Source organism: Sinocyclocheilus rhinocerous, unplaced genomic scaffold, assembly GCF_001515625.1.
Source record: "Sinocyclocheilus rhinocerous isolate Xijiao unplaced genomic scaffold, SAMN03320098_v1.1 scaffold1234, whole genome shotgun sequence".
NCBI classification, from domain to species: Eukaryota; Metazoa; Chordata; class Actinopteri; order Cypriniformes; family Cyprinidae; genus Sinocyclocheilus; species Sinocyclocheilus rhinocerous.
In genome coordinates this window covers 274,506-299,387 of record NW_015656153.1, presented here as the reverse complement: position 1 = coordinate 299,387, position 24,882 = coordinate 274,506, and the positions used below count along the sequence as shown (strand labels likewise).

At 34.9% G+C, this 24,882-nt stretch overlaps 1 protein-coding gene across 1 annotated transcript in view; it reads right to left on the bottom strand.

Moving 5' to 3' along the window:
- Positions 1 to 10,425, bottom strand: part of LOC107719457 (leukocyte tyrosine kinase receptor-like) — a 71,176-nt gene extending 60,751 nt beyond the window's left edge. Inside the window, exon 1 of the mRNA XM_016526866.1 lies at positions 10,290 to 10,425. Within this exon, the coding sequence (XP_016382352.1) occupies positions 10,290 to 10,344 (55 nt within the window). The 5' untranslated portion in view covers positions 10,345 to 10,425. The remainder of the gene's footprint in view (positions 1 to 10,289) is intronic.
- Between the last annotated feature and the right edge of the window lie 14,457 nt (positions 10,426 to 24,882).

Genomic DNA, 24,882 nt, shown 5'->3' with positions numbered 1-24,882 from the left:
TAGTCATGTGCTGGTCCTAAGCAACTTGCTCCAGCTCATGACCAACTAAGGACCAGCTTAAACCAGCTCAAACCAGCTGCCATGCTTCAAAACATACCTAACGAGCATATGCTGTTTTTTTCAACAGGGGCAGTTAAGAAAAAAAACATCTTTTTCGAGACATTCCTACCAACAATATAACTGCAGTAGCTTGTGAAAATGAGCAAATATGTTTCATAAACAAAGTTCAGAAGGAAGTTCATAAACAAAAAGCCTGAAGAAGAGACATATGTAGGCTAATAATGAATGTAGCAGCAACCGCCTGTCTCAATGTTCACAAGCCACTACTGCAACTCTAAACCAGGCTGTCAGCACATATTTTCACCATAAATGTAGCTTAATTGTAGCACTTAGGGAAGATCACAGAACATGCTTTTGGGTTTGTCTGGGGCTTTGAGGCAGTGTTGAGAGCATAGAAAGATGCGTTGCTATTTAGATGAGTAGAAGAGACACAAATTCAACTAATAATGGAAAGAATTTGCTCTATCTGACACACTAAGAACTGTCTGATCAATTTTTGATTTGAAAATCCTAAGCATGGCTGCATTTACAGTATTTGGCCATTATATGCAGCAAAACAGTAATATTTTGACATATTATTACAATTTAAAACAACTGTTTTCTATTTTGGTATATTTAAATATATAAAATGCAATTTGTTATTATTATTGTTATTATGCTGAATTTTCAGCAGCTATTGCTCATATGATCTTTGAGAAATCATTCTAATGTGCTGACTTGTTGCTCAATTTATTATTATTATAAATGTTAAAAGCCCAAATGAACTCTCCATCCACCTCTGCAAACAATATGAAACATTATAGCCCTGACTTTTAGTCAGATTTTGTTTCGTTCTGCGTCCCTAAAGGAAAATAGCTGATAAAGATGCACATTATGTTCAAACTAAGCCCTACAATGAAGAGCATTTGACTTTTAACAAAAAATATGGACAGCTGTAATAAAGAATGAAGAGTGAGAGTATGCAAGCCCACTTATCTGAGCCCCCATTCATAAGAGGCAAATCAGGCTTTTGGCATTTGCTCGCATAATTGAATTTTTCTTGTAATTGGTTGCAGCTAGGGTCAAATTATCAGAAGTAAGGGGTATATAGTAGGGGTAAAAACATCCTACCCCCTGTTTAAACCCTCAGCATTCACTTCCTGTCTGTACAGTTCTATTATGCAGGGGACACTGATAGAAAGCAGGATGTTACTCTGCATCCATTCTTTTGGTACCTTTAAAATTCATTTCATTTTGCACTGGTCTTTACAGATTTATCAGCAGAACATGGAAATGTGATATCTCAGTGAAGCAAGGCACAACAGATCATTGTGGGCTTTGCAAAGACGGGCCAGCACAGCAGGAACAGCGATTGAGTTCGTATGAACGCTGCGGCTCATCAAATGTTAAAAGCGACCAACGAATTTAAGAATTTAAAAGATCAAACTGAGTTCTGCTAAGAATTCTTAGAAAAAGAATATAATTTTCTGTCTGTGAACCTGAAGACATAATAAAAGAAAACATGACATTCAGACATTGATGCTGACAAACTGAAAGCAGCATTCATTTTGTTTTTCAAAATAATTCAGTTCAGGCCTACATCATCTATCAAGGGATTCAGCTCTGCTTGGACTAAAATCAATTAGAAGATTAAAAAAATAGCGGTACTAAACACACATGAGAGCAGTTGTGTCCCTTCGCTTTGGAGAGAGTCTGTTTTCATTCAGTCTTTTGTCCTGTTGCCAGATCACTGCAGAAAAGACTCTCTAGCATATATAAGGGAAGATCCATCAAGTTAAATGTTTCAAGCCTTTATTCTGACTGAATCAATTTAAAATAACGAAGGAGTGGCTTCACAACAACTCTGTGACTGTTCTTGAATGGCCCAGCCAGAGCCCTGACTTAAACCCAATTGAGCATCTCTGGAGAGACCTAAAAATGGCTTTCCACCAACGTTTACCATCCAACCTGACAGAACTGGAGTGGATCTGCAAGAGGGAATGGCAGAGGATCCCCAAATCCATGTGTGAAAAACTTGTTGCATCTTTCCCAATAAGACTCATGGCTGTATTAGATCAAAGGGGTGCTTCTACTAAATACTGAGCATTTTTCAGTTTTTCTTTTTTAATAAATTTGCAAAAATGTCAACAATTCTGTGTTTTTCTGTCAATATGGGGTGCTGTGTGTACATTAATGAGGAAAAAAAATTAACTTAAATGATTTTAGCAAATGGCTGCAATATAACAAAGAGTGAAAAATTTAAGGGGGTCTGAATACTTTCCGTACCCACTGTATAAGGGAAGATCCATCAAGTTAAATGTTTCAAGCCTTTATTCTGACTGAATCAATTGTTTGTTATTGTAAGGAGCATATAGATAGCACATTATTAACATGATAGCAAGAAAAAAATTGATCACTGTATGTTCACAGAAATGTTGTGATCACGTATGCAAGTGTTACGCATAAAAACGAGCATTCAGCTCAGCAAGGATGCATTAAACCAATCAAGAGTGACAGTAAGACATTTATAATATTACAAAAAATGTCTATTTCAGACAAATGTTGTTCATTTAAACTTTCTATTCATCAAAGAATCCTGAAATAAAATGTATCATGTTCCCACAAAAAATATTAAGTAGCACAATTGTTTTCAACACTGATAATAATAATAAAAAAAAATTCTTGATCACCAAATTCAGCATATTAGAAGGATTTCTGAAGGATCATGTGACACTGAAGGCTGCTGAAAATTGAGCTTTGCCATCAAAGGAATAAATTACATTTTAAAATTGTAAAAATATTTAAAAAGTTATTTTAAATTGTAACAATATTTCACAATATTATAGTTTTTATTGTAATTTTGATTGTAAGCATAAGAGACTGTTTTTGAAAACATTAAATCTTAACGACCCCAAACTTAGTGTATATTATAACAATGTATATTTGTGTATCACATCAGGCCTATATCTGGCATGAATAACTGAATATTGTTTATTTTATAATTATTTATATTTATGTATTGGGATCAGTAAGATTTTTAATATTTTTAGAAGTTTCTTATGCTCATCAAGGCTGCATGTATTTGATTAAAAATACAGAAAAAACGGTGATATTGAGAAATATTATGGCAATTTTAAACAACAGTTTTCTATTTTAACATACTTAAATACATAATACATAAAATATCATTTATTTCTGTGATGCAAAGCTGAATTTTCATCAGCCCCTCATTCTAGTCTTCATTGTCACATGATTCTTATAAAAAAGTCACAAAGTCAAAAAAGTTCAGGACACTAATAATAAATCAGCATATTAAAAATGATTTCTAAAGGATCATGTGACAATGAAGACTGGATGAAAACTGGAGTGATGGCTGATGCAAATTCAGCTTTGCATCACAGAAATAAATTATATTTTAAAGTATATTAAAATAGAAAACCATTATTTACAGTTGCAATTGTACATTCTGTAAACTGTTGTTATGTATATGCATCATATTTTCTAACTGATATTTTTAGAAAACATTTACATTATTAAAAATCTGCTCTGAAAGGTTTCATTTATCTGCCATTTTTATGTTCTATTTAAGTTTATATGTTGTGACGTTTGTGTTACTTCCGACCTCTCCTTTTCCAATTGTTGAATACACTGCAGTTCTTTTCACAGCTCTATAAAAAAGGTTACCGCTAATTACTTCTGGGACCCTTATCAGATTTAATGCCATTGAGAGAACATCACTTGACACAGAATGTTCCTTATAATCATTCAATCATTAACTAGACCATATCTGAGCTGCTGATAACAATCTACACTGCCAGATGTCAAAAACATCAAGTGATTCATGGACTAATCGTATAAGGTTACCATGTGTGGGTCAGTCAAACCAAAGGGATTTACTGTTCTTTCTGATGTGAAGGATGTATTCAACACATCTTCACTGAACAGGAGTGATGCAACAACAACATTTCAGATTCAATTGCTGCTCTTAAGAAGCCACAGGTCTAAAACCACCTTAATATTGATTCACTGAATGTCACAAACCAAATGTCAACAACAGGACAAAGTCAAAACAGTCTCCTGACAGCATCAAAGGGAGGAGTTGTCTACATACACCAGCCCATCTGGACTGCTGCTCCATGGGAATCAAAGCATTTCATTATTAGGTAGTAGGTGTGATAGACATTCAGTGGGAACACAATAATTACAGGCTAATTGTGTGTCGCTGGCCCTCTTGAGACTGTTTAGATGGACCTTATGTAAATTTTAGGAGTACTTCAAGTATCTGCCACTTTCCATGGTACACTTTGGTGAACCGTTACCTTTTTAGAGGCACGAATCCAGTGAGAACTAAACCATTTAAACCACTATGCAAGACAACATTAACCATAATATGGAAAGACAGTAGTTGTAAACAAATCAAATGACTTTTAACCCCCTTTAAGATGGGGATTTTGGCCTTTGTGCAACCTTGCTACAGCATGATTTTCTCCCATGACAAAAATGAATAAATAAAAATCATTAAAATGTGATTTTTGTGCAATATTGTTACTGTATGATTTTCTCTCCTTACAAAAAATGTAACATACATTAAAACTATACAGCATGAAGGGTGTCAATAGTCTCAATTCCATTTTTTTTTTACCATCAGTGCTGACTGAATTTGCTAAGCTCAACCATTCAAACCTGTAAATCAAAATATGGAGAGAGATCATCAAAGATTTTTTTTTTAATTTAGAGAAAACGTATATGCAAAAGTCCTAAACTAGCTAGAGCCTACTAAGTGGGTTTAATTTTGGTATAATTTGCATCCCCATTCTATCACTTTTCCAGGCTTTTTTCTCTATTAACATTTATATTTAAATGTTTTTTTAATCATTTTATTTAAAATAATTTTTAAATGCTTTTTGTTAAGCTTTTTGCATTTTATTTAATAAAATCATACAGCTTAGGGTTTCTATATTTAAGTTCAGTATTATAAATTTACATTTTGTTAGTAGGGTTTATATTACATACTCCGTTATTGTGGAAATAAATAGAAAATAAAACGTAAAAATATATAATGTGCATTTATATTTTATAAAAATTAGTGTAACCTCCAGAGTTTTTTCTAAAGGCCATCTTCAGATTTTTTGAAGGTTAAGCAAAAAAGAAAAAACTCCTATTTCAAGAGTTTCAGGCATCTATTTGTATTATTTGGCCATATTTTTGTTTATCTATCCATATGGTCAAAAGATAAACAGACAATCAGCACAATTTGGGCATGAGCCAGAGATGATAATGATCTCTGACAGCTTAAATTTACTGTGACTGTGAACCGTTTATGTTGGCTATGAGCACAAATACTCTGCTTGCAAGTGACGTTGCAGTGATGCACATTACAACACACTTATTGCGCCTCTTTAATGTTTGATGCTAAAAGCAAACACTTTGATCTGTGTTTAGAGATTCAGACCTGTAATTACTGGACGATTATGCAGCTACCTTGGCAAAGGAAGTCCATTTCACCAGACACACAGTAATGCTGAGCACCACTTATACGTGCAAGCACCCACTTCACTTCCACAACTAAAACCTTCTTTAAGTCAAAGTCGACATATTGTCATTTCAGTAATTCATGGTGTGGGAATAATAAAGTGCAGTTTCCTCAGAAACCATGGTGCCGACATTTAACACTGTACACTTACAGCATACATTCGACAAAACAATGCTGAAGCTTTTCACAAATGATATTACTGTCACAATGATGTCACCTAAGGCTATATCGTCATTGTTACTATGGTTTCGTGTGTCAGTGGTGTCTCATATGTCAAATTGCAAACAACAAAAAGTAATGATGAAACTGCTCATTCAAAATGTGAGAAACTGATATGAAAAACATGACAAGGCTGAGCTGTTTTCTCCATCATCGCAAATTCAGGGAGAGCTCACTCAGGAAACTAAAAAATAAATACATAAAACATCTCAGTTGAGCTTCCTAAACAGCAGCAAGAAAAATGGAGACTTTTGTCAACGTATGCTGCCTCTCAGATTTTTTCGAGAGAAAAAAAATACTATGGAAGTCAATGGCTGCCGCCAACTGTTTGGTTACTCAAACTCTTCAAAATATCTTTTTGGGTTTGGAACAACTTGAGGGTGAGTAAATTGGATTTGGGGAGAATTATCCCTTTAATCCCACACATTTCGTAGGCTATATATTTTTTTCATTTGTCTGTAGTGATCTTATCAGTGTCTAAGTGCTCAGATTTGTCTGCAATCAAAAGCCAGAGATTCAATATTAACTCAAACATTTCTCAACACATACATTTTTATAGCTCTATATTTTCAGCTATGTCACCAATTATCTCATTTGTGTTCCTTTTTATTTCTTATAATGGAATTTATAAGAAACACAAGACAAAAATGACAATTAAATAAGACCTAAATATAATTTAAATGTACTTTTTTTTTATTCAACCAATGCTTTTATCCAAAGTTACTTACAAATAAGGAACAAAAGTCAAAAAATAGTCAAAGCATACAATGGCGGGTCTAATTAAAGGCTAGATTGTAACAGGTTAGAGCAGAGGTAAAGTGAAGATTTTTTTCTCAAGTGCCTTGGTTTAAGGTTGTAGAGAGGTTAAGTGCTTGCACGTGTGTTTCCATCAGGGTCAGAAATGCACTTTTTTATTAAGGGCCAATATTTGCCCCTGGAATTGATTTCCTGGAGAATTTTTACCTTTGTGAGGGCAGGTTTAATAATGACCTTCTTAAACGTACCTGTGTTTTCGTTTATCTTAAATTCTAAGATGTAAACACTTGCTTCAATCAGTTGATCATTCAATCTTGATTCAAGGGTAGAGACGTGTTTATTAAAAGTTGAACAACTTTTAACTTCTGTGCCATGAAAATCAAGACTTTACATTAGTTATTTTAGTAGCATTAAAAACAAAAGAGTTATTCAAACTGGGAACCATGAAAGAAAACAAAGAGTCCCATGAAGCGGTCCCTTCAGTCAAGTGCGAATTAAGCACTCTCACAAAAACACCTGTTATAATCGCTGAAGCTGTGTACATTGCAAAATGAATTACTTACACTGTATCAGGAATTTATTGTTTATGATGAGAATTGGTAAGAGTGTAGAATTCATTCAGTGAGCACGCACTGAAACAAAACTCATGTTCAGTGGTGATAATCTAAAATTCTCTGTTTGGCCATTGCATTCATATAAGCTTAACAGAAACATATGTGCAAAAATATGTAAAAAGAAATCTGATGCAACATGAGCAGATTTCAATTTAATGCCGCAATCAATAGTTTTCAGAAATGACTTCTTGAACAAGACAAAACAAAGGGCGGGATTTAATTTGGTTCATTGGGAATTGATTGGATTGTTGGATCACTGCTGTTTGCTATTGCTGAATCTCATGTGAGTGACAGGCTGCTGGAGTGGAGGGGGAGGGGGAGTTATTTTGATTATAGATTATGAGGGCACATGAATTAAAAACAAATAATGATGTGCAAAGATAAATTTATAATAATCACAAAATGTATAAGTGCATCCACTTACCTAGGTGGCCACCTCTCTAGATCATCTCCCATTTAGTTCAAATGACCTTGTAAAAATAGTCAGCTACAATTTGCCTTTATAAAAACAATTTTATAACATACTGTATAACTTAATTAAAGTGCTGGTAAGAATACAAATGTAGTAAAACTCAGGTGCGACCTTGCCATTTAGGTCAATAAGTAATCAGAAATGTGGGGGGTGGAGTCTAACAATCTGCTAGTATCCGCTTGAGACGGCCTAATGCATATTTCATGTTGCTTGATCTGGCAAGCTGTAATGTGATTGGCTAGCTTTATGCTAGCTTTGGCTTTTACCAGTCTGTCTCCTTTTATTTATGCCTATTAAATAACCAGTACTTTTGGGTGGATGGAAATTGTGGTTATAAAGTTTCCACACATTCCAAATCATTTTTGGGATGTTTTGTTATACAGTCACAGACCAACACTGCTGCACTGTTATATGAATGAGTTTTTTTCCCTGATATTTCACTATTACATTATTATTTCATGTGAAATGTTTCACATAAATCCACTGCGAAATGGGTAAAACAAAAGAAACTGTCTTTTCATGATACATGTCTTTTGGGTGGTTCTTTGCTATCACAATAATAATCTATCTTCTGATTCAGCATGGTTAGAAAATCTGCCAACAGAGGAAATGTAAAATAAATGACAATGCATCTGAACAAGACTGAATTTGGATCATAACTCTTACTTCTTTTCTAAAGCAGTGACATTCACAATCTGATGGTTAAAAACCCTCAAAGCTGACTGTCAGCTCACAGGGCAGACTCTACATGATATCAGAGAACTGCTTTCTCTCTTTAATGTTCATCAAAAAAGCTGAACATATTAGTATTATTACATACTATAGTTGTTTGTACAGTACTCTAGGTCATTCCTGTCTGAGTCAGAAGTTATTTCATTTGGCTTGGAAAAAAACATAAATAGATGAAAATTGAAAAGAGAAGAGCGAAACCACTATAGAAAAAGAAAGGGAATGTAAAAGGCTAGAGGCAGTATTCACCTACATACTTGTACGTGCCTTGAGTTACTTGAAAGCGGGTTTCAGTTTTTCCTCAGACTGACATCTGCGCATTCAATTTTGCTAAAAGCTCCGCTCAACAAAGGAGGGCAGAATTACATACAATTGATTGTCGGTATGTGCCAAAAATATTAATAAACAAACAAACAAATGCATAAATAAATATGTTAGACAGATAATGTATGTACTGAATACTAAATTGCCAGATTGCTGAACACTACAGAGAAATGGCGTACTGTCCAACATGAACCGAAACTGCTCATGTGGACCACTCTTTCCAGATTGCTAATTAAGTGAAGTCTGTTTGCTATTACATAAAAAATGACCTTATAAAAGCAACACACGCATTATATAAATCATGCATACTCTTGCCATACTCCTGCCTAATGGACAACAAACACGAGTTGATAATCTGTGATGCTGATGAGGTAATTTTGTCTAAGCAGGACAGATGAGGTACTAATGAGAAGGATTAGATTAAATATCACATCTCGTAGACCCAAACCAACAGACACATTAGCATATGCAAAGCCCTCTTAAATTAGAGTCATTTTGTGAATTATGTCCTTCAAAGTATTGGCTGAATAAATAGATATAATAAAAACACACTGACATATGTTTAGACAGGAGTTAACTGTATAATGAAGGTCGATTTTATGTTGAATGGGATCTCTATTTTTTTTATAAATGCAAGGTCGGGAAAGATGCCACATGATTTGAATATTAAGTTGATTCATTACAATATTTGTTGGCCAAAATGAATTGTTTCATAAATATTCCACAGTTTGAATTTTGCTGTAACGGCTGTTTAAAGAGGTTAACATAGCCCAAGTAAAACAAAGCCAAAATCAATTATTAAGCATATTTAATTAACTGTATCTTCTTTTCTTGACCATACAGAAACTGGCTTGTGGCAATAAACACCCTTAAAACATATTTAGTGGAATAAACATTGTGACAACTAGCACCGGTTTCTCCTATATTTTTTGTAATCTAGCCTATATCTGCACATAAAATGCATTCTAAACATCTGTTCTGATTTCAGACTGAATGTTCAAATGGCCTCCTATAAGTCACATGTAGAACATGAATTAAAAACAAATAACACACAATAATAAGAAATATTTTGCAAAGCAAATAGCTATTTGTCCTCAATTTAAAGCTTGTTTTAATTTTTAAAGAGAAACTTGTACTACAGAGAGTTTGTCTTTAACTCAACAAAGGTTTCCAAGAACAGATGAATCTCCCCAAGCCTGCTCAGATCTGAGGACAACTAGTTCTTCTTCCCCATATACTCTAACTCTTGGGTACTTTAATTAGTATGACACCACAAATTTAGCCAGCATATTCTGAGATGTCAAAAGGTTTAATGCCTCGGAATAAATTAACTTAATTTCAAAGTGCTGATGAAATCTGCGCGGTTAACATCTCATGCCGTCCTTAAAAATCATTATGTGGAAATCCGCTTACATGTGTTTGCCAGTTGGCCAATTGACCCTAATCGAAGAGAAATTAGCGGTTTCACGATTCTGTTTCTCATGGCATCAAGATGAATTCATTTGTAACCATCAAAGTCTGAATACATTTCTATCAACGTCTTGTTTTAACATGTTTAACATCGCTAGAAACCAGCAGGTCAGAATTTGTTACAAACACTTACCTGTGAAGATGAAAAAAGCCAGTTTTAAAAAAGTTTGTCGAGTAAAATAATCCATGGCTCCTTAAGGAAGGATCCTGGAGATAAAGTACTGAGTACTGTTAGCCTAATCTCTGTCCACTTTTATTCCTGGCCCGGGAAAAAGCTCTCTCTCTCTCTCTCTCTGCTACTGATAAACTGACGCTCGGTCCTAATGCCGGTTAGTCACGGTAGGTCAGTGCCTTACGCTCCATTGGGTTAAAGGTGCACTCAGTAATTTTTTTGCAAATTACACATTTGTTTTACAAGTCAGGCTTTCCATATAAAGAAATGAACAGGGCTTAGTCATAATACGTGTACATTCACATGAGGTGACAGTAGGCCTACATATAGGCTACTGGTGTTCTAGAAAAAGTCAATTCATTTTACTTGGAGCTGGTCACCCTTTCATGAAGGCCGCCATATTGACGTCACACTATTATGCAAGTATTAATTAATCTGATTGTGCTTTCCTAAAAGAGACAAACAAAAAAGGTTGGGGTTGCTGTGTTTATTTGTCATGTGATGGAGCATGTGCTTGACATGAGTTTCTAATAAAGAGTTTAGATTTGTCTGTCATCACTCTAGAATAATGATGGGACGTTTGGCATTTAACCTTTCAGGAAATAGTTCACTTCCTGCTGTAGACGTTCTGCACATAGCTGACTTTTCAAAGACATGTCAAAGGCATTATTATCTCTCAACCAAAACTATTTTTTGTCCAAGTTCCTGTGTGTTTCCATATTTCTGTGTGGAACACACAAGCATAAGAAAATATAATATTTTGTAGATGTAATGCACTAAAATATGTTCATCATGTCCTCAGTTCTGTGACAAAGCAAATATTAATTATTTGATGTATACCGCTGAACATAAAAGCATGTAAATAAATAATCTAGTTAAATGATACATTAGTGTCCTGCAGTGTCATTCCTAAAATGTTCCATTAGATTTATTACTGTTTATTACTGTAATAATTCTTTACAGTGTAATGACATTAGCACAGCATCATTGCATAAATGATTTAAAATCTTAAATGAAGCCAAAAACAAAGGTTTATGTCTCCAACTCAAATTGTCCTTTATAATACATAGAGAGGATTGAAAATGTAATGTCTGTCAGCATTCCAGCCCATGTCTACTGAGGTCTGTTTTAAAGTTTGATTGCTAATTAAAACTAATTCTTAGAAACCTTATTCATTTATCACTGGCCTCTGTCCGTTGGTGGAAAAATAAATAGAATGATATAATTCCAAGAAAGGACATAGATGAAGAATAGAAAGACAGCCAACCCAACATAATAACATGCTCATAGATCAAAGAGAACATGGTGCTAGTAATGCCAATGCCATGGGTTAAATTCCCAGGAAATACATGAATTCAAAAGATGTATACATTCGTATATGCAACATATGTTTGGATAAAAGCATCTGCCAAATGCATAATGGTAATGTAAATGTCATTAGATAATTCCTTCAGTGGACTATGTTTTCATGTTATTGATGATAAACAAAATTATTGACACTAAGTTTGATAAAGCATTGACATGGAATTTGAACATACTGATTATTAAAGAAAAAAATTTAAATTTTATATTCAGCATTCAGTGAATAAGCAGAAAGTTAAAGCACAGTGCTTCTTTCAGCACATTAAACAGCTCACTCATTACTCCAGTAGTGTGCTTCAGATATCTGTTGTGTTTGCAGTATAATATATGCTGAAAGCACTCAATCACTTGACCCTCTCTAAGCCATTTAGCTGCTTGTTATTTACTGCTCAAGGAGAAATTTTGCAAAGAAAGAAAGAAAAAAAAAAAACCTTTCAGGCTTGTCTTTAAATCATAATGTACAGCTGCTGCAAAAGCATTTCCTAGAAAATGCAAATCGGTTATGCTGTATTTTACATATTTTTACCACAGTAAACCCAATAAGTAAGACTCGTCTTGAGAATAATGTACTGTTATTATGTGGTGGGCGAGTATGTTTTCCTTTCAGTTTTCTGTGTTGTGTTTTTTTTTTTTTTACAGTATGCCACTGAATTTTTCCAGCAAGATTCAGAGAGCAATCAAAGCAGCACACATGCATTCATATTTTATATCCTTATTTTAACTCTGTGCCCTAAAGGGTTTGGCAGTAAGAATTTTATGTGACAGTTTGTTTGTAATAAGGCTGAATCATCCCTCTCAGGTCAGTTATTAAATTTTATCCTTGTAAAATTTATTTTATTATTGTAAAGCCAGCCTTGGGCTGCCATATCAGAAGCAAAAACTCTTCATGAGCATCAGTCAACTCAACAGAGAAACCTGAAATGCTTTCATGTCCATGCCATATTTGTTCTGGAGAGAAAAAAAAAATTCTCACTTGAGAAAATAACTTAATGACCAGAATATATTTTACATGAAGACGAAGTGCATGCACTGACATGTGTCTGCTTATATTTCTAAGTTTAACTTCTGCAATATATCTGCTCTCATAAAGAACAATTTCCTGTGATTTCATGCTGGACGTTATGAGCCCTCCTGCGAGGCTAAAGAAAGAAAAAGAGTTATAGGAAACTATATCCTGAAGCAGAATATCAGGTATTTCCTGTAGTTCTACAACATAAATTAAACAATAATTTGCACAATATTGATCCTTATGTAGCAACTTGCTAACAACATTTGTGATTACACAAATGTCTCACACAGTTTCCATTATTCCATTACAAAGATGTGTGTGTGAGGTATGACTGTCTGTCATTTATGTTGTAGAACAATGCAAAAGTTTCTTCAAGTAATCTTAACCACAGACATTATTAATCATTTCTGTCTTATACAAACTGAGCAGCTCCATTGTAGATTAATCAGTCAGACACTCCTGTCACAGGTTTCAGAGATTGTCTTTGTCAGTTCAGCTCTTTATGTATAATTTAAAGTTGATCTCATGGGTAGCTGTCTGCAGGTGTGTGTTAACATCTCCTTCATTGACCTTACGAACTTATGCATATGCTTATTCAGCACTTTATAAAGTCAGGTTTTACTCAGCACCTTACAAACTTCACCATATAATGTAGTCAGCACCTTTTAGGCTCATGCACATACAATTTTATTTCTTATTTTAAGTTTAGTTTATATGTAGAGATTCCTTGCATGCCAAATAACTTTTTTGTTGTACAACATAATTGACAGACAGTCATACCTCACACACAAACAAATGTTGCAACTGTAGCTAGAGTAGTTGTTAGATAAGGAGCATAAACTGCTCATGTGCCAAATAACTCACACTGTATACACATACTATATATGCAAGGTCAATATCATTTTAAAATGCAAACAAAAATTCCACTATCCACATCTGTGGATGCGCTGCTAATTCGTTTTAATGTACAAATTATTTATTATTTAAATAACTTCTCCTGTCACTGCACAAGTTGTAGTACAATATGTGAAATAATGTTGATCATAAACACCATGAGTGACAATCCAAATGTTACTCATCGTGTACTGAATTAAAATGAACTTTAATAATAAAAATAATAATAAAAAAGTATTTTAATTTTGATATATGATGCTTTCCTTATCCTTTTATTGATGTCTGCATATGCCAATGATGAGAACTGTTTTGGAGTAATAGAAAAGTGAGAAATTAGGTATTAGAGTGAAGCTGGCTTGTGTTTAGACACGCAGATTAATAAAATAACTTATGATTAGATGAGCCATGTTGAGTAATAAAGTGACTAAAAACACACCTATGATCGCACATTTTTATTAACACGGCAAATATTATATCGTTCAATTGTGAAAAATTCCATTCTGATTGGTCAATCACACTACCCAGTGATTAGAAAACTGGATTCCAAATTTCTTAAAACAATAAGTCTAAAAAATATCATGTTCACTTACGTGAAATCATGTTCTGTCCTGCGATTAAGGTGCAGTCACATTAGCGACATTTTGGCAAAGTTTTACTGGCAAAAAATGGTCCATTGTGAATTGTCAGTAATGTAGTGACCAAGCTTTTTGTTGGTCAGTGTAGTGAAGCTGTGTGATCAACTTAAACCCTTTGCAAAGTCTGAGCTTGGAAATCATGCAAAATTCCCAATCGTATGGATTTCTGCTGAAATTATTGAATTTCACCCATGAAAATTTGCCAAACACTGGTAACTGTGGCCACACCTTTAGGCCTCAAAGAACCCTGACCAATGGTAAAATCACTATATACAGTATATATATATTATTTGTTTAATTTCAGCTTGATTGAAAATGTAGATTTTATTGTCATGATGGGACTTCTTATTCTCCATCGAGGAGGCTTCATTCCAGTCTTCATCGTCACTCTTCTTTCGAGTTTGGAGAGCATATGATTTTTGTCTAGTTAGAATGAGATAGATATGCTCATATGGTAGGAATGTGGCAATTGGATGCATATAAAGGCCTCTAGAAATTATTATCTTGGAGCACTACTTGACCTGAACATTACATCATCATTTAAAGATCATGTGTAATACCATACAAATGATTCCTCACAGTCTACTCATACACTATTAGAGAGAAAAATGACTGTGGAGTTCAGTAGATCATCAAGAGAAGAATGGACGACATATTCCTTTAACAATCCAAAATATGATTAAAAGAAAACTGTTTGAAGTTGCTCCCAAACTTTGAATTCCCTTGAGTGAAATCATCCAACAACTCACTTTCCACTTGCATTTGGAATAGGCCGAGGCGCTGGCACAAACAATCAAGCACACATAGCAGGAGGTTGCATATTACACTGCCTGAACTCAGCACTGAGCCACAGAGCAAATAACCTTTTTTATAGCATTATCATATTATCCATTCATATTTTATAGTGTCATCTGATCATAAAATAATGTACAAGTTAACAAATTAACCCATGCTGTGCTGAAAATCCTTTACCTAATTTGGTGTTTCCAGTCAAAAATAACCGGCTTCTTAAAACTTTCTTTAAGTCTCTCATTCCGCTATATTATCACCAAATCTGGGTTTCAATCTCATGCACCTCAGCGTATGTGAATAAAACATTATTTGTGGATAATTTAAGATTAACTAGCATGAGGATTTAAAAAAGTCAGTAAAGTGTGCATATTTTTGGAGACACACATGCACACAAACAACACTCAAAGGTGCAGATTTAAAAATGTATGAATAAAAATAATGCAATAACGATGAATTACATTATGAGACAAGTATCCTTTTTCCAAGCAACACTGAGCAAAAATAGAACAGCGAGCGCTCCATTCAAGCAGTTTATTAAAAAAATTGCATTTTTTCATTGCTAAAATATTCAAGCGAACCGGTTTCAGAAATACTTTGTGTTTGAACAGGCTGTACAAGAGTCACTTTTTTAGCTATTTATTTGCTTTAAGACAGCAATGCCCTTTTGTTGTTGATATAAATGTTATGCATTTATTCCAATATCACGATTGATTTAAGCTTAGAAGAATACATGCAGAAAAAGGTATATGATACAGATATCTTCCCATTTTCAATTCAATTCAAGTTTATTTGTATAGCGCTTTTCACGATACAAATCGTTGCAAAGCAACTTTACAGCAAATTAAGTTTCTACAATATTTAGTGGTAGCTTATCAGTGGTGACTGTCAGTCAATGAACATATGGCAGAAATGTACGGAAAAATCAATTAAAGACGTAATCAAACAGACGATGAACACTATTAACAGCAATTATATTATATGATGCAATCAAACTTATAGCAAAATTTGGTAGTTCTGTATGTTGTTTCAGGGTTGGCATTATCTGAGGTACTCTGAGGGGTTGGCATCATCTCTTGTGTTCTGAATCCAGAATGAAGCTTGTGTAAATCCTAGTTACCACGGGATGTCAATCCCAGCAGAAACAGAGAAACAAATAGAGACATAATTAGAGTAGCTGCTGTTCCAACCAAGCAAAAATGATTTGTTTAACCCAAACTAAAGAATAATAATGTGCATTTGATCAGATATAACTGCAGTACAAGATTATGATATGCATTATTTGAATGCTTGGCCAAAGAGATGTGTCTTTAATCTAGATTTAAACAGAGAGAGTGTGTCTGAACCCCGAACATTATCAGGAAGGCTATTCCAGAGTTTGGGAGCCAAATGCGAAAAAGCTCTACCTCCTTTAGTGGACTTTGCTATCCTAGGTACTACCAAAAGTCAAGAGTTTTGCGACCTTAGGGAGCGTAATGGATTGTAGCGTGGTAGAAGACTAGTTAGGTACGCAGGAGCTAACCCATTAAGGGCCTTATAGGCAAGTAATAATATTTTGTAACTGATACGGAACTTAATAGGTAGCCAGTGCAGAGACTGTAAAATTGGGGTAATATGATCATATTTTCTTGACCTGGTAAGGACTCTAGCCGCTGCATTTTGGACTACCTGTAGCTTGTTTATTGAAGATGCAGGACAACCACCTAGCAGTGCATTACAATAGTCCAATCTAGAGGTCATGAATGCATGAACTAGCTTTTCTGCATCAGAAACAGGTAACATATTTCGTAACTTGGCAATGTTTCTAAGATGGAAGAATGCTGTTTTTGTAACATGGGAAATATGATTTTCAAAAGACAAGTTGCTATCTAATATAACACCCAGATTTTTGACTGTAGAGGAAGTAACAGTACATCCGTCTAGTTGCAAATTGTAATCCAAGAGATTCTGTGTACTGTCTTTTGGTCCAATAAGTAATATCTCTGTCTTATCCGAATTTAATAGGAGAAAATGATTGGTCATCCAATCTTTTACATTTTTAACACACTCTGTTAGCTTAGATAATTTAGAAGTTTCATCTGGTCTTGTTGAGATATATAGTTGAGTATCATCGGCATAACAGTGGAAACTAATCCCGTATTTTTTTATAATATTACCAAGGGGCAACATGTATATTGAAAATAGCAGAGGACCTAGGACAGATCCTTGTGGCACTCAAGGACAGATGACACATATTTTACTGGTGATAAATGAGATGACTACCCATTTAAATAAACAAAGTTGTAGCGATCAGACAGGTAGGATCTAAACCATCTTAAAGCCTGCCCTTGAATACCTGTATAGTTTTGTAATCGATCTATGAGTATGTCATGATCTATAGTGTTGAAAGCATCACTAAGATCAAATAAAACTAGCAATGAGATACAGCCTTGGTCTGACGCAAGAAGCAAGTCATTTGTAATTTTAACAAGTGCAGTTTCTGTGATATGGTGGGGCCTGATATTCATATCAAATGGGGCCATTTGATATAAATATCACAATTTAGAATGTTATATCCTAGACAGCAATGAAAATGAATGGAGAGCAAATCTTGCAATACATTTTTCTCTTGAGTAAAAGACCTTGTAAAAGCAGTCCACACAGCATCACGTTTATGTTCAGATTTGTCATATCAGTCAGTCTGCAATCAATAGAATCTCATTTCCCATCCCCAAAATCATCTGGACTATATAAACTTATTAAATATATAGCTCTATACTCCAGCTGCATGTTAATAAATGTCACAGGAACACTTTCTCGGTGGAAAGGTTTTGCTTATATCTAACTGCTGTCATCTGATCTCTTTCGATTCTAATAAAGTTTAGTGACAAACTAGGACTGATTGATAACGTTATAAAATGTTGTTTGGTAGAAACCCTTTGCACTGCAGGTTCCATTCACCATTTTCCTCATGGAAGAAGTGATTAGTAGTTAACAGATATTTGTTCAGGTTTTCCATCTTTTAAACCAAGCTGGACATGCACATCAATAATTGGTAATTAGTGGTTAGGGCCATGCTGTGCAGTGACCCATTAAAATTAGTTAAATGGGAAAAACATCAACTGAGCGATATCCAGCATGATGCTTCATTATTGTGATGTGCATTTATACAACCAATTAATTTGAAGTATCTGTAGATCCAATAAGTTATCATAATGATACGAGTAAATTAGCTTCTCCCATTAGTCCTGTGAGGTCTAATGTATGGAAGGCTTAAATAATTAATTAAATAAATGATTTGCATAAGCAATGGCTTTGTCACTCACTTAGTATTTTTCATCAGTATGAACCTTGTGTGTATCAGAAATTAATTTAGTAGGATTACACATACATACAGTGAGGTTCAGTAGGGTCACGTTGGAAACCTGATATTTAAATTTAAACCTAATTCCGTACTACGGTATTTGTTTTAAACGTCTTTGCTTCAGAAATACCTAATATTCTCTGCTATTTTTGTGTTACTAATAAAATAAGCAGGGTTGCGATTGATCTTATGCTGGGATATCATGGATCATGAGGTTTTAATTTTTCAATATAACTTTTGTGACGTTTTAAAAAGGTTATATACAAATATATATATTTATGCAATTTATGACAAAAAGGTTGCCGACCCCTGTATTAAAGTTTCCTAAAGCACAAGCTGTAACTGAAATATAAGTATCCATGTGTTACACATTCCTATAATATTCCTATACCTTAATTTTTTCATAAATTGAAAACCATGGCAAATGAGCCGTCCGAGTTGGCCTATAAACAGACGTCATGACTGAACAGCTCTAAAAAGCTTTTTTTTTTTTATTCGGCCTGTGCAAAATTCATATGTGAGCTGTTTTCAATAATACCAATCAGCAGAACACTGGCTTCCTCTTTGACAGGTTCACAAATTTTCAAGTATTATTAACACAGTTAAATGATTCAGCGTGTCTTAAAGGGTATCAAACCTGAAAGTTATCAAACAGCCCCTTGAATCACCTAAGCAAAGACTTATGGAAATAATTTGTTTCATATATAATTACAGTTGGTCCAGCAGTTGTTTTTTATTTGTACTGAAGTTCTCAGATGTCTGAAGTTAATTTAAAAACATTTGTTTATTCCTTATTTCATGGCTTTAGTATTCAAGATCTACTACAACAGAGGGTTCAGGTAAAGTTGATCTGGGAGGTAACAAAAGCTGGTTAAAAAAAAAAAAAGTTGCATCTTTGAGTCCTGGAAGGATGGATTACTGAGATCTAGACTGAAAGCCATTTGCAGTAGAACCTGCTGTGAGATGCACCTGCTAAATGAGAAGTAAAAACGTATTTTTCTGTAGATCATAATCTGTTAATATTTGAAAATGGTCATGCAGTTAAATTACATCAATGAGAGCACAAAAATATAATTTTCATTTGTTGAGTAATTAAAAGTCTACATTTCAGTTTTGTTTATTAGACCAGTGCCAAGAAAACACTTATACTAACATTACTTAATCGCCTCAAATTTGATATCATTCTATTGCAATACTTCATGCATTCCACAAAGCTGACATTTACTGCGGTAACTTATGAAATAATGAGAAATAACATTAAAAAGCCTAACAACATTCACAGTGAAGGATATTATCACTAGTAATCTGAGTATTTTCAAATCTCCCACACAGGAAGATATATCACTGCACATTATCATGTATTTTTATTGGCAAAGTAAAAACTGGGGCAGTTGCAGAGAGGAGATTATCCTTATCAACGTCACAGACCTAAAGCTAATAAGTCTGCCGTACTCCAAGCTTGCCAATAACGTGCTGCTGCAAATTTGGGGGATTTTTACAGGCTGTGTGGGACTGCTCAAGGAAGCAGTTGGGAAGAGAAACAGGTGTGTCTTGATATGTAATTAGGTGAGTGCATTATTTCAACGGCCTGGAAAGAATACACAATGGCTGTTAATGCTAGCAAGTGAGTTATTTGTGGGTCTCTGGTGTATCGCACACATTAAACAGGCTTTGTCTTGTATGTGCAGGTGACTTTAAGTGTTGAATGACCTTCTCTTTTGACATGCTTCTTGCACAAGATCCTGGCATTCATGCTGCAAGACATCTCGAACACACAGCTTGGATGAGGTCTACAGCTTTAAACTTGTTTAGCTTTAGCCTGTCAACCCATATATTTTGGAATAAATGTGGAACAATAAACATATTTAGTACATGATATAAATCAGACTCTCCCTGAGTCTGTCTCTTCCTGTATATCTTTATTGGTTCAAACTGAATCACTAAAAGCAAACAGGAACAAATATTAAATTATCAGATGTTAGCTAAGATTCTTCGTGTTAAAAAGTGAATCATGTTATTGTTCCATTTAAAATATTTTAGCCTATCTCAGCTTTCCCCCAAAACTGTAAACAGTGTGGCTCTGTGGTGCTATTAAAACATTGTTTTGTTTCTGTAAGCATTCATACCAACCTAACAATGGCACAACCAATCATGTCAATTTGGGCAATACAGGCTCATTAGAAAAACCTTCTACACATCTGCCAAACATTAGAAAGGAACATACAATTCACTGCAGTTTCCAGCTGAAATGACTAATAGTGATAGTAAAATACTAACATCGTTTATTACTGTTCACACAAATTATGATTACAGGCAGATTACACATAAATAATTATTTTTGTGCAGTACTATGTTATGACCTCAGAACTCTTTTAGCATAGGGCATGATTTGTAAATTAATACATTTAGACATTTGTGTCACATAACCAGCTCTATATATGGCTCTTCTGACATAGTAAACTTGCTTGGTAGCTCACCTGGTAGCGGAGTAATCTTCTACGATCCTAGTCACGATAAAACGTAAAGACTTATAGAAGCACCTACAGTATTTTCTAATGCGATAAAGCATTAACAGGTAGCGTAGGTGATTTCAGGGAGGCTAGCAATAGCAAGCTAGCTTTGATAGCATAAGTTCCCTCCCTGCAAATCACACTCCAAAGCCACGCCTCCTCCAAAACACATGAACGCGCACAGGCAAACCTGAGGCTAACCAGCGACATGATGAGAGACAGCGTTGGTGGAGGATATGTCTCATTCACCGTTGAGAAAACATTACAGTACAAACTAAAGCACATAATATTACAATAATAACAACTTCCATTCTCGCTCGGTCTGCAATAGCGTAATGGAACCACAATTTTCCAGTGGGCCTGTGTTGAATGTGAGGTGGGGCTATCAGTTTATCTAACCAATCATGTGACCAATGGCAGGAAACCTGTTTGATAACAGTCATTTTGCAATTATGTTTTGCGATACTAGTAGTTCAGAAATTTCACACTTCATCTTTTAAAGAATAGTTCGTCCTAAAAATTTAATTTTGTTGACATTGTTTTAATATATTTAAAATTGTAATATTGTTGATAATTACTAATCCTCATGTCGTTTCAAATTAGTTATTCTGAAGCCAAATCATAGCTTAGTATAACACAAAAGGTTATAAAAGGGGTCTGTATCCCAGCAAAGACTGAAAACTTTGCGGTCATATAAGGTAAATAAAAAAGCAACACTGTTGTGTTCCACAGTCCTACATCTCCATTCATACAATTCATTCATCATTCCTTGGTGCTTTGAAGCGATCACACAACAGTGGCTTTTCTTGGTTTCAGGTTTACGCAAAGAACTCAATCATGCATTATGGAAAGAGGGATTTTGAGGCACCATGGGATGCAGCACAGCTGGAATGTCCTTGCAGCTGACATAAATAACAGGAACTAATGAGACCCCAGTCAGCATCTGGGAAAGAGAAAGAGAGAGAGAGGACGATTGAGAGAGACGGGAAAAAAAGGTCTTCCGTCACACCATGCTTCATTACTTGGCCCTGTCAAAACACACAATGTGCTGTCAGAACATTCAACTCGTGACCCTTTTCAGAGTAAGTTCACCCACTACGGCCCTGATGAGAGAGGACAGGTCCTCGGATTTCTCTTGGACTGGGTGAGCTCCCAGTAGCACCTGAGCAAACATAAAAACTTACATTTTCTTTCTCCTCTTTTACTGATTTAATGCAGAAGTTTATCTAAGCTGAATAACAATAAGGAAGTGCAATTATCAGACAATTTTTCGAACAAAATGCAGCAATTAGAGCTTTAGCCTGCGTTCTTTCAAGTGGATAATAATTATAATGCACAATATAAACAATTTAGCTGAGAAATGAAATATAGGCTGATATTAGATGTCAATCAACATTTTGTAAAACTGATAAAAAAAATAAAAACAAAAACGCTCACCTTTCACGATTTCAGCATATAATTCAAATTAAATGCATTTTTTTAATAATTATATATAATATTTTTTTTTTTAAATAAAAAAGTAAACATTTAATTTTACTTGCGTTTAACAATAGGTAGGCCAACAAAAAAAAAATGTAGTCATATGATCATTTGGCTTATAATTTATTGGTCCGTAACATATCTGCCTACCTTACATATCGCAAACTTTCTCGAGGTAAATTATACATTATATAGGCTGATATTAGTGAGTGATAAAATGAATGAATTAATAAATCATGTTTTAATATTTTTCAAATAATAGGAAAATGTAAACATTTAGGAATTTTATTTGACTTGTGTTTAATAATTGGTAGGCCAACAAAATTTACTTGCAGTCGTATGATCAGTTGTCTTATAATTTATTTGTCCATAATATATCTGCCTATCGGGCCTTTTCTCAACCTATCTGCCTATCGGGCCTTTTCACTAAGGTACCTAATAGCAAGAAATACATTTTTCTAACACAAATCATAAACATCCCTGTTGAGAACATTTAAAAAAAAACGTTCTTCATTCACCTGTAGCGTTCTACAGTATGTGTCTATCTGAGGTATATTACCGATATCCAGGTTTCTTTGGCCCTAGTCAGCTCTGATTAGCCCAGAAACTTAGAGGGGCCGGTCAGAGACCAGCCAGGCGGAACCACTAATTGGAAACCTCAGTCCACTAATTCCAAAGACATGATCTTCCCCTAAGCAACCCTGATAAACATGAGCTTACGTACAAGATCAATACTGGTTGCCTAGAGATGTATTGGCTGGCCGAGGGCCTTGATCGTTGTATCTACCCGATGCCATTTTTCCTTTTCATTAGCCCACATTAGCCTCCAGCCTGAGGCTTGATCTACCACACAAGAGGAGGATAACAAAAGGAAAGTGGTGCTAAACAATTATCCAATTAAAAGGCTTTTGCCCTAAAAGGTTGGCAGTGTACTGATGAACTTAATGGGTCACTGCCTTGTTGGAGCGCAGGCTCTGTAAAGAGGAAACTTAAATTAATAAATGGAAAACTCTGACCTTTGATGTAAGTGATTGAAATGTATCATTCTGGGCTTTTTTGGCATTTGGATGGTCACTTGATGCAAACACTGAATCTCTGAGACACAAAACCAACTGCTTTTGTCTCTAATCGTGCCAAACATATGCTATTACATTGTTTTTACACCCTTTGCTCCCACCTAAAAGAGCTAAAAGGGTTAATGGATTTCCAGGGTTCATGGATAAAACAGACAAAAAGAAAATATGATTCATGAAAGGTATTTTCTCAGAACGGTGGATATAAAACGTAAGGGCTCTCAACTGAGTTTCTCTCTAGGTTGTATTCTGCCCGTGAACTACAATGAACTTGAATACACTCTTCACTTTGACATGAGATTAGTTTTACAAAAAGAAAATCCACTCCAACTTATCATTTCTCTGACACAGAAAGCCTTCCATCCTTTACCTTAAAGTTCGGGTGAGCAATTCCCAAGCATATTACCCTAAATTTGTGTATGCAGAGATACAGATGTACAAAGTAATTACAAACAAAAATGTTTGAAATTGCAATAAAAGCCTGGAGAGTAATGTGAATGAAGCACATTGAGTGATTTTGCATAATAAATTGTAGGATCAGCTACACAAAAACCCATCCCGAAGCTTGAAGATGGAGAATGAGAGCCATTGATGAAATATCCATTTGGCAGAGAGAGGTGCTGTGAAAGTAAATCTGAAAAAATATTTGAAGAATTAATGTTGTTCCGTAGCACAGTAAAGGATTTCTTCATAGGTTAACAACGACAGGTTGATATTGAAAATTAACAAGCTCAACCTCAGCAAAAGAACCAGCCAGTTTCCATAAAGTCACTGCTGAATGAGATGGTTGTGTCAAGTAAAACCTTCCATTTTTAGACTTGCCATTGGGATCCACGTGTATATTGTGAGGTCAGCGTGAACGCCATTTTCTACAATTATAATCAGTGAAAGAATAAATGGCAATCAATCACACAGCATGCTCATCTCTAGGCTTCTTTTGAGCTGAACCAAAGGCCCTGAGCTGTCTTTGTAGAACAGACTTAAAAAGCATCATACTCCTTAGCTACTTGATAAATAATGAAAACACCACAAACTACAGAGGGAGAGAGAAGATGTAGCACATTTGGATTCAAACTCGCTCCATGACCTGGCAAGGTCTCCAGATCATTATTGATGATTCAGTACATCAGTGATGTTCAAACGGTATGGGTGTGTGTCATCTCGCATCAAGAGAACAAGCTGGTCGTCATTTAACAATTAATGCAAGATCTTTTGATGAGGCCAGCAGCTCCATGCAGGCTGCCGCTGACGTATGCTGGAAAGTTCACCTTATTGGTGGTGTTTTCAAATGCTAATGACGCACATAACTATGCATTTACGGGCTGCTTGGTGGTCAAGTGCATTAGCAACAGTATGGCTCACGTGGGAGGACAACCTAAATAAGTCAAATAGAGTTAATGGGCAACCCTGTGAACAGGAAATCTGCTGTTAAAAAAGTAGTTCACCCAGTTTTTATTCAT